Here is a 12,013-nt window from a genome sequence, read left to right on the forward strand (position 1 = left end):
GACAGGAAAGGAGAAAGGGAAAGAGGAAAGAAAAAGAAAGGAAAAAGATGGGAAGGAAGAAGAAAGGAGAATGAACAGGGAAGGAAAAAAGAAAAGAGAGGGGGGGAGGGAGAAAGGAAGGAGATTATAATGAGAGTAAGAGGGTCTGAGGGAAGTCCTACCTTAGCACATTTTCCATCTTTTTGCTTTAAATCATCGTATAGAAGTTGAAAATGATTTAATAATTTGAGTATTTGTTTTATAGTTTTAGTTTTATCTTAAATGTATGTAGTCCTGGATTCAATGAACAGAAAAGGTGGATATCAATCAAATCAATTGCACAACCTCTGCCCCCACAGGATGAAAACATACAGCTTAGTTGTGAACAAATGTTGATTTCCTGGCCATTTCTTCAACAGAAACAAGTCAATAAACCTAATATAGATAGCCCTTGACATATGACCACAATTGAGCCCAAATTTCTCTTGCTAAGTTTGAAATTTTTTAAATGACCTTTGCCCCATTTTACGAGTTTTCTCACAACCTTTGTTAAGTGAATTACTGGGGTTATTAAGTTGGGAACACGGTTGTTATGTGAATTTGTCTTCCCCATTGACTTTGCTTGTCAGATGGTTGCAAAGGGGAATCACATGATCCTGGGACACTGCTACCATCATAAATACGAGTGTCTGAATTTTGATCATAGGGATGCTGCAAAGGTCCTAACATTTTTCAATGTAATAACTTTGAACAGCCATCAAATGAACTGTTGTAAGTCAAGTACTGCCTGTACAAAATTGAGGGATGGACTCATTGTTTTCTTTGGTTCTTTTACTTTTTTGTTCTTGGAAAAAAACAGAGTTCTCAAGTCTTTAATTTGTATGATACATTATACAAATCAAAAAATCCACTGTAAGTTCTCCCTGTACCCACTTATGGGAAGAGTAACATACTATGTGGTTAAATCATAATGAGATATGGTATAAATGACACTATCAGTGACTCAGTTTCTTGCCTTTTTCCCCAGTTTAATTACTACTACTCTCCAACCATAATTGGTAAACATACTATATCACAATTTTGAGGTTAATTATAGTTATAATTTTTCAATTGGGATTTTATGGCAAGTTATGGTAATTCAGAAATGAATGAAAGAGCAGACATCTGAACTGACAGTGCAGCCTGGCCTTTTTTTATTATGGTTTGGAAGAAAAGCAAGGATTAATAGTGTCTGCAAATAGTGGCTTATTTCAGTGAAATCTTTACAACAATTTGTATTAATTTAAAAATCTATGGTAATGGAGTTAGAATTATAATGTTTCTGGTTAGCAGTTAAATTGGAAAATTAGTGTTTAGTTTAAGAGACAATCAATTGGCTTGTGATAAGATATGTACTACACTAGGAGGTGGATTGTGATCAAGATACCGTATTGGGGATAGAGAGAAAGTAGCTATGGGTATACTGTGCTGGTAAATGTCTAAGTCAATAGTTGTGACTTAGAACCTGTAGTCTGTGGACCCCTGGGCGACCATGATGTCATCATAGGGGGTTCATAAAGGCTTGAAGAAATGTTGTGATTCAAATATTGAGTTAAGTCTTGGTGGTCCATGGCACAAAAGGTATTTAAAGAGGGTCATGGTGAAGAAAAGGTTGAGAACCACTGCTCTAAGTCAGTGTTTTTCAACCACTGTGCCGCGGCACACTAGTGTGCCGTGACATAGTGTAAGGTGTGCCGTGGGAAAATTACTTTATATATAGTCAATATAGGCACAGAGTTAAAAAAATTTAACATTTTCTAATGGTGGTGTGCCTCGTGATTTTTTTCATGAAAAAAGTGTGCCTTTGCACAAAAAAGGTTGAAAAACACTGCTCTAAGTGATTTATATAGCCTGTATATTTAATAATAGCAGTAACTAGATTGCATTTATATCTCCTCCCCCTCCTATTATTAAAATGAACAAAGTTTGGGAGAAGCAAGATTGGATTTTTATATGGATGGTTTATGAACAGATTTCTCTTTTGGTATTAGTTCATATACATACATACACACACATATAATCACCACAACACCTCTGTGAGGTGGTTTGAGCTGAGATTAACTGGCCCAAAGTAACTCAATGAGTATTCATGGCTGATAGAATTGAATGTGGGATTCCCCAGTCCTAGCCCAGCATCATAATGGCTACATCACATTATTAAAAGATGAAAGTTTTTTAAAATGCATATATAGTACCAGTATCTCTACTGATAGAAATAATGAGTTGCCTGGTTGAAATTTTAATATTGGCAGGTACCACTGTATGTTTTAGAATTCCACATTTAGGTAATGATATTTAAAAACTATGATAACTTATGAAAACTGAATGACTTTTGTTTTTATTCTTACCTATAGGTCACAGATCAAAAAACCAAAGGTAAGAAGCTTTAATTTTTCTAAAGCTATAGCTTTTCTTGCTATTTTGAGAAATCATTTATTTCTTACAAAAAATTCATATCCCACATTTATTATTTTTATATATATCTCAAAGCAATTAATATACCTATTACAACTTCCACCATCTATTTTACCTGCAAAAGCAACAGTGGGTTGGATTGAAAGAGGGTAACTGGCCCAAGGTCACCCAGTCAGGTTTATCCTTACAATAAAGCCCTTATTTTTATCTAAAGTACTATTGTATTAACTGAATGTAGAACATTTTTATTTTTTTTCTACAATATAAAGGAGAAATGTTTTGTTCTTTCAGTCTTTGAAGAGTGCTACTTTATTTTCATTTGTTTTTCCATTCAGTCATGTTCAATTCTTGGGAGACTGCCTAGATAAGTCCTTGCAGTTTTTTTGGCAAGCTTTTTCAGAATAGTTTGTTATTGCTTCCTTCCTAATGCTGAGACAAAATGATTGGCCCAAGCTAGCTAGTTTTGTGTCTAAGGTGAGACTAGAACTCACAATCTCTCAATTTCTGGACCACAGTGCCTAAAAATAATTGTTTTTAATTGAATAATATAGTTGTAACTTAGAAAAGAGAGATTTAACTCTATTTTTTCTTAGGTTTAATAGCTCTTTAATTTACTGGAAATTAAGAATAACTCTTTAATTTATTGGGAATCATTGCTGAATGGCTTGAAGAAAAATTCTAAATTAACCAAACTGAAAACTAGCTGATATTATATTCCACAGGGTAAGCACCGCCTATCTTTTGAAACATAAGTCCTATGGGAGTCATAGTTCCCATAAATATATTGACACATGGTGTTGGAGTGACTTAAATTAAAAAACTAAAATGTGATGGTCTTATTCAGACAAAACAATAATAAAGCAAAAGAGATGTTATTCAATAGAACAAGCCCAGAAATAAGACTCTAACCAATGCTGGAAAGAAAATAAATTCTTATAATTAAGCATAGTTCTATGTTCTAGAACAGTTTTTAACACTTGCCATGATGAAATGAAAATCATTTCAGTCTTGATTAAGACAAACTTGATTAAGTTTGTTTATTTGGTAGGTAGATCTTGAATTTGGTAACACCTGCCTTAGTTACAAAATGATTGAACTTCAAAGAACTTTATGTGGGATTATCTGAAAAATTTCCAGATTGTTCATGGTGTGACAGTTAAGGATTTTACAGAATCAGATATCAAATTATAGAGGCTGTATAACAAGTCTACACACTTCTGTTAAAATGCCAGGTTTTTGAGATGTTAAAAAAGATAACTTCAGAATGTTTTCCACCTTCAATATAATATATAAGCTATACAATTTAATTGAAAAATAAGATCAAACATTTTAGGGTGGAAATAACAATAGGAAACATACAATAATGTGGTTTCATTAATGTGCACACCCTTAAACTAATACTGTGATAAAGCACCTTTTGATTTTATGACAGAATTCTGTCTTTTGGGGTAGGAGCCAATCGGTATCAATAATATTTTATCTGAGAAATCTTTTTTGATCCATCCATGAGTCAATTTCATAAATATATCATGAAGAACAACCAAATTAATTTCAGAAGCCATCCCTTCAAATATCAAAAGAAGTCCTTTCATGTTATCTAACAGACGTTGACACTTTTTCTTAACGAAATCCAATTTGCTCTTTGATCCTGTGCTAGGATATTAAACTCAAGAGGTGCTTTTCATGAGAACTTGATGCTTCTTTTCCAACGTAATCATTTTAGCTCTCCTGCTTACAATCCATTTTTAACATTAAACCATTTAAAGCAGAAATAAATGCTTTAAATAACTAATTTATAACATGTAATTTGCATTTATTATAACTATTATTACAGTATAATGAATTATTAGAAATGTAAAGATAGCCTCTAGACAAGTTTCAGTTGCTAAGAGGTGGGTTAGAAACTATTACCTGCTGAGATATAATCATACCCAATGTGATTTAAAATGCTTCATACTTATACTGAAAAGAAATATATCCTATGTAAAAGCTGTACCTATAAGATACATCAATTTGCCTCTTTAAGCTCATTTATCACTTCATATTTATTTTACGAGACTGAAGAGATTCTCTGAGGCTTCTTCATGACTTGTCTAAATAATAATGTCATTTGACCATTTATGACCCGATCATTTCTAAACATGTTTTGTACTAATAATTAAAACTGTACAATTCTGTTTTCTCTGAATACTAACCTTCCCATTTTATTAAAAGCTATGTCTACTTAAATAGTATACCTTTGAAGATTTTGATAAAAGATTATCAAAGTTACTTCACGTTTTTGTATTTTTAAGATTGTGTCAAGATGTGTAAGCTTTTTTTAAAAAAAAAGTAAAGGTATGCATTTCTTATATCTACTTTTTAGGCTTACTTCAGAAAAGGACATTTAGTCTTTCATTTAGCCTTTCACCACTTTAGCATATTAATTCATAAATCAGTGTCATAATTTTGTTTATTTAGATTCGGTATCCTAATTCTTTTCTAAATTTTCCTTAATTGAGGAATCCCCAAACCCATATCCAATTAATGAAGTTCCATGTGGATTTGGTTTCCTTGCTATGCTCTAAGGCTTTGAAACTTGGATTTCAGTTCACATTCATATACGCACATGCACATATTAACATATAGTCTGCTAACTCTTAACTTAGTTACTTTAGCACAAAAACTTACTTATTCATTGATGCTGAATACTCAAAGTGATATTCCTAAATTTGTTTTCTTTCTTTCATTCAATCTTCTCCAATAATGGAATACTGTGAATTAATACTCTAGTACTTGACCAGAAGGTTGAAAGTCTGAGATGGGGAGAGCTCCCATTCTTGCTCTAGTTTCTGCCAAGCTAACAGTTCAAAAGCATGCAAATCCAACTAGATAAATAGGTACCACTTTGGTAGGAAGGTAATGGCATTCTGTGTACTTTGTTGTATAGTCATGTTGGCTGCATGACCACGGAAGCCTCTTTGGACAATGCTGTCTCCCTTGGCTGAGTACTGCCCTCTAGAGTCAGACATGACAGGGGAAACCTTTACTTCCCCCCTCCCCCTTTGATAACAATAACTATAGCTGATGGACTGAAAAGCGTTTAATGGATTCTTGGCAAACTTCTCTAATTTTGTTTTCCTTTGTGAATTCATGGTGATTCCTAATTTTCTTAGTGCTTAAAGTTAGCAATATTTTAATAGCTCTTATTTATTGTGATTTTATGACACCATTAAATTTGTAAACAATACTAAATACCACCCAATATTTTTCCTTATAGTGCCCGAAGCGACAAAAACAAGTTTAAGCCAACCAGTGACCGCCAGCCCAATTGGCAGCTCTCCATCGCCACCTATAAATGGTGGCAATAATGCCAAAAGGGTGGCAGTGCCGAATGGTCAACCGCCAAGCGCTGCCCGCTACATGCCTCGGGAGGTGCCGCCGCGATTTCGTTGCCAGCAGGACCACAAAGTGTTATTGAAACGTGGGCAGCCCCCTCCGCCATCTTGTATGCTCCTTGGAAGTGGAGTAGGGCCTACTTCCTCTCCAGCACCTGGAGTAAATCCAAACAACGCACAACCAGTAACAGGAGTGCTACTGCCATGTGACAGTGGGACTGCAACCGGTATGAAACCATTAGCATTCTGCTTATTATTTTGCTATCTATACTATGTCATATATTTGTGTATTTTGAATTTAGAAATTGGTTTTTTATTTACTCATTTATATTCTGAAATCTCTGTGGCAACCTTTAAAGAGAATCACAGTGATTGGGAATAAGGCAGAATACAAATTAAATAAATATTGCAATAAACATTTTTTAGAAAGTTTTTAATTATTCACATAAAACTAGATAAGTAGTTTTTTTTATAAAAGCAGATTACATTTTTTCCAGCGTATTTCCTTAAGAGGGAAGTGAAAAAAACATTCTAATTTCAAACTATTCTGATTTCAGGTCCTGAAAATGTGAATATTAATTAATATGAATTCAAAAACAGCCTGATACAGATAAGATTGTTACCAGAAACAATAAACATATTAAAGTTATCACATGCCCAGAAGATATTTGTTTTGAACAGGAGAAAGAACCATAATGAAATTGCACATTCTATAATGAAATAAACTTGCATGTTGATACAGCGCAGTCACTAGAATTTGTAATGCTGTCATAGTTTTTAAGTCAAAACAAAGGAACATTTTTCTTTCCAGCATGAAACAAAATGTTTTTTTTTCAACATGTCTCACAGAGTGCCTGAGGCATTGTATTTAAGTTGTTTTGCAACATGCTATTGGAAATAAAATAAATAAATAAAATAAATCAGGTCAGACTTTTTTTCATCCAAATCTTTCCAGCCTAGCCAGAACAGCAGTGAGGTCCAATCTTCATTGCTGATGGCTAGGCCAAATGAGATGATGTGAATATTGAGAAGATACAAGCACTGAACATATCCAGATGGAATTTGATAGGTTGAAGTTGCATTAGCCTGCCTCCGAAATTATAACTGTTTGTTGGTTTTAATTATTGCTGTGAAGTTAAGATAGGTAAGTTTTATATACTATGTACCTGCTTCATTTTGCATGTAAGTCTTTGAAAGTGTGTGAGTTACTTTGGTCACATAACAGTATTAACTGTGTAAATATAAAGACTTTGAGACCCAACTTGTGAGACCTAAAAGACATAATTTTTCTGTGAGAAACTGCTTTAAATTCTTACAAATTTCTGGTTGTGCTATCAGTGATAGCATCTAATCACTTTATCTTTTGTCAGCCTCTACCATTAATTGCCTTTGATTTATTTTTAAGCAACAGTATCTTCTCCAATGACTCTTGCTTTCTCATGTGTCCAAACTAAATTTTAGCTGCACTATTAGGACTATTATGAGATCCAGTTCTACTTCATCTAGCATTGAATTATTTGCTTTTTTATGGTTCATGGGGCTCGCATCAATTTTCTTCCAACATTGAAATTCAAAGGCATCAGTTTTCTTGTTCAACCATTCTTATGGTCTCATTTTCATAGTTATATATTACGACTAAGATGTAACTAGTAACACTTGCCTCTATTTTATAGCTTCAGTCATGAATTTTGGAAGCTAGGAAAATAATCTACTACACTTATGTGTATTTGTTTGGATTGGCATTGCCTATTGTTTTAACCTTAGTTTCTGTTAATATTGAGCAATAGTATACTACTATTGTAATATCTTTTTCACCTTCCACAAGGGATTACTTAGATTTTCCTTGATTTCAGCTACCAAGGTGATATATTCTGCATATAAATCAACCTTGGCAACACCTGTCCCAATTTTGAACCATTGAATTATTCCATATTCTGTTCTAACTGTTGTTTACCTAGCCATCATACAACAGATACCTGAGTAATCTGGCATTTCCTTGTTTTAAAAGGGTAGGTCATGCAATAGTTAAAGGGCAGGTCATAGTCCACATAATCAGTAACTCTAGTATAATCAAGAAAAAAATAATTGCTATCTTTTGAAAGTAGGTGATATTTGTTCTTGTTTCTTGCTTTTAAAATTATAAAAACTCCTTTGTCCTTTCCATTATGCATCAGATGCTAGCAACGTAACCTTGGATACCATGCTTCTTCTGAGTCAGATTGTATATGTGTCAGTTCTTGTTCATTGTATTATTCAATTTTGGATTACATGGTTTTACTAGCATATGAGATACAATATATAATTCTATGTGTAGAAACATTGGAAAGTGATCATGTTAAACTGGGGAATGACCTCAAAACAGTATGTAAAATGAAATATATGTCCAGTGAAAATTATTTAATCTTCACTCATTCTGGCCAGTCTAAAAGATGAATTCAGAAGGGTGATGGGAGGAAGGGGACTTTAGCATATAGACTTAAGTCTGTTAGCTGTTTGAGCCAAACATAGTCCTGCGTAGTTTGGTTTACTATAAAGGCTTGCAAGAGGGAGTGCATCTTCTTTAGTTTGGTGGCAATAGTGATAGCATATGAAAATTATAAAACCTTTGGTATTTGGTATTAAAATAATAAGTTATTAACAGCATGAACATTGGAGAAGGTAGTTGGAAGTCCAAATATAAAGCTTTTCAGTTCATACCATAGTTTTATGACCTGAAATTTATATCGTGACGGAGTAGGCAGCTACTAATAGCATGTATGCTGCAATTTCTAAAACAGTCTGTCATAGCTATAGCAATTGCATAAAGGTGTAAAGGCTTCCTGGCATTAAACACAAACTGGTAGCAACTAATGCATCCAGTACAACTTTGGGTCTACTCCTTTTGGCATCAACATCTTGTACCCAGAGAATATGAGCTGAAGCCACTGATTATTAAAACTTTGGGTATCCAAACTTCTTAAAGCATTATGACATCTATAATGAGTTCTGCAAAAGGCTGATTTTACTATATACCGACCATTGGAATGTTAATTTGTGTTTTATTAACAGGGTGATAATAGTGGTTCCCAATGGTGTATTTTGAGTGATTGCTGCCACAGAATTAAGAGTACCCATCCTACATGCACACTGTTTATTTCCCCACATGAGTTGTTTAGTATGCTAAGAATTATGTTTGGCTATCTGTATTCTTAATGAACAAATGATAAAAACATACTGAATACATATATGCTCTTCATGCTCTGATTTATATTAATGGATTATATAACAATATTTATATATTTCTTAGATTTATCTGCTGCCTGTCTCGCCATGAGGCTACTCTAGGCAGTTTACAACAGTGGTTCCCAACTTTTCTAGCTTTGCAAACCGATGGGGGGAGGGGATGGTTCTGTGCAAGCATTGTGTGAGCCGTTAGCACAAATGGAGCTGTGTACACTGTTCCACCACTTGCACATCCCAGGATTGGGGACCCCAGCTTACAATAAGAAAAATGAAAAAAGTTTAAACAGAACAGAAGTAAAATAATAAAACAATACTATAAACAAATGACAAAGCAACACAATGAGAATAATACATCAAAATGGTAACCAAAAAGATGGGGGAGGAGCTGGAGAGCAATAAGCAGTATAATGCAATGATCAAGAACTCTACGTGTTTGGTAAGAATCCTTATATCTAAAAATGTCCTAGAAGAGGATAGTACTCCATCAATCTCCTTTGTTCTCTTCTGTGTGCCGAAGCTTATTTTTTCTCAAAATTTCTCCATTGGTGTTTCATTTTTATAGGTGTGAGATCTGAGTAAACTAACCACAGCTAAACAACACTACTTTGCTGCCTTTTTTACTCATATTGCCTACATTGTCAGGTGTTCATAAGTCAGGTTTAGCACAAAAAAGATTTTTGTACCTCCAATAATTTATTTGACAATAGATCTTTTGTACTTCATATAAAGCAGCCCCAAGGAATCCAGAAAGCCATGATTTAGTCTGCTGCTCTTGAGTACTAACTTGAAGCCTACTGTGACTGTAAATTTAAAATCCTGCTATCTTCAATATTTCTAGTATAGAGCTTGAAATCTTAGGATTGTCTGACCAGCCACTAGCTGGATGCCATGCTTATAAATATGAAAAGTCTTCAAAACACTCTGACCATGCCTGAGGAGAAGCAGTTCTGCAGTGTCACTGGTAACTCAACATTGTCAGTTTTATCAGAACTAATAGCAGACTATTTTGCAGTATCACACTATATCTGCCTGGGTATAAAATATGTATTTTAAGGCTCCATTCCACGCTCCTCTTCTTTGCTCACCAATTTCAACAAACCGTAGTGAGTCTTTTTAGCACATGGAAGTACAACTGGGAATCCATTTCTGAAGCAGTTTACCATTCTCTACAATGCCATCCATCTCTTTCCCAGTTATTAGTATCATGACCTTGTCTTAAGAATCTTCGGTGGATGAAGAAGAGAAGCAGGAAGAAGGTTTATTAAAATGCCAATTCTTTGCTGCCAGGTTTCAGCAAAGTGTATGCGATACCAAGATTTAGCAGTGGCATTGAGACAACAGCTTTATCATTCCCATCTACGGAACAAAAAAGTGAATTCTATGCCTGGCAGTAGTAATCTCTGAAAAAAAGCCAAATCGGATCATGAACATCCATATTCCAGCAAGTGCAGAAGCTCCCTGGACCCAACAGTAATGCCATTTATGAAGGTCTTATGACAATTTCTACTAAGAGTTTCTTTGCTGCTAGATAGCTTCCTAGACTTGGTTCATATTTGGGTTAGCTTTTGCTGATTGTTCTTATATGGCATCTGCCAACTAAGAAAGCTTTAAATATATACAAAATAAAATTTTATTTATAACCTAGGGTTAGGCCTGATGTTATCGTTTTTTAAACTGTTTGAATTAAGATGAAGCCATTTGTAAGGCTTGGGCATTTAGTAACAGGTGCTATTCTGGTCCGGGTAGTCTGAAACTGCCTTTTCAAATGCATCCCAGCAGAGAGATTTCGTGAGTACTATACAAACAACGCCCATTGGTATCATTGCCAATAAAAAGTCAGTATTTATCTATGTAAACAGATAAACAGAATGGCCACAGACAGACAAAAACAACAACAACAACCAAGAGGGTGCAGGAGTGCCTTCTGACTTCCTGCCAGCTGTCCCATTTACTTGGCTTGTGGGAAGCTGGCAGGGAACATCAGAAATCACAATCACATAACTGTAGGGACACTGGAGCCACAACTTTGGAAATAAAAGTGGTCTGAAGATCTTTGAAATTCCAATTCCACAGGAGTAATGGGTCCCAGATTTTTCACACGTCTTTAAGTTAGAGGATTTAAGACACCTTGATTCAAAAATTGATGTGCTCTGATGCACTGCTTGGAGTAATTAAAGGTACAGACAGACCATGAGAGTTTTAGTTCATAGATATTATGGTCTTACATTTACCTGTTCGCTTTCATAGATTTAAACCAATAAAAAAAATTAGAAATTTTCTTCCTTATAGATACATTGTATTCTAGATTGCTTTTCTCCAGTGAAATGATTGAGTTCCTTTATTCTTGTTGCATTAAACTTATGTTTCTCTTCACATAATACTGATTTTCAGATTAGATAATGAACAGAAGCATGTATTTTTTATTCATTTTTATTTATTTATTTGTGTCCTGCCTTTAATAATTTTACAAATAACTCAAGGCAGTGAACATACCCAACACACCATTCTCCTATTTTTTTCCCCTCCTAGCATAAAACCCATGTGGGCTGAGAAAAAGTGACTGGCCCAAAGTCATCCAACCAGCTTTCTTGGCTAAGGCGGGATGTGAACTCCTCCCACTTTCTAGCCTGATACCTTACTTTTTTCCTTTTGGTTGTAGGTTATACATCCTACATGTATAAGAAGGCCATAGGCATATTTCAGAATTTTGAACAGTTAACATCTTCAGCCTTATTATTTTCAACATTCTCACAAGTGGAATTATTTCCTTTTCATCACGTTGTTCTTGGACACTTAATATTTACAGGTAGTTTTCAATTTATAACCATAATGAAGCCTTCCCATTATGGTTATAAGTTTGATGTCAAAAGTGGATCCTCCTTGTAACCAACTTGATTTTATTACCTTTTTGAAGCTGCGGGTCAGCAAATCATCATGGTCCTTAAACATATCCACGATCACCAAGCAAACTCATTGTTTTC

The 12,013-nt window shown here is 34.5% G+C and overlaps 1 protein-coding gene across 6 annotated transcripts in view; it reads left to right on the top strand.

Annotated features, from left to right (window-relative positions):
- The window catches only part of TNRC6B (trinucleotide repeat containing adaptor 6B), a 132,925-nt gene that overhangs the window by 57,586 nt on the left and 63,326 nt on the right, over positions 1 to 12,013 (top strand). For all 6 annotated transcript variants that reach the window (XR_015697723.1, XM_014061314.2, XM_014061310.2 and 3 more), the window contains 2 exons: positions 2,373 to 2,394; positions 5,693 to 6,037. Coding sequence is in view for 5 of the 6 variants with exons in the window: in XM_014061314.2 (XP_013916789.2) it covers positions 2,373 to 2,394; positions 5,693 to 6,037 (367 nt within the window). In the remaining variant the exon portion in view is untranslated. The remainder of the gene's footprint in view (positions 1 to 2,372; positions 2,395 to 5,692; positions 6,038 to 12,013) is intronic.

The sequence above is a fragment of the Thamnophis sirtalis genome, unplaced genomic scaffold (genome assembly GCF_051295495.1).
Source record: "Thamnophis sirtalis isolate CommonGarterSnake01/CBP01778 unplaced genomic scaffold, rThaSir2_p1.2 scaffold_9, whole genome shotgun sequence".
Classification (NCBI taxonomy): Eukaryota; Metazoa; Chordata; class Lepidosauria; order Squamata; family Natricidae; genus Thamnophis; species Thamnophis sirtalis.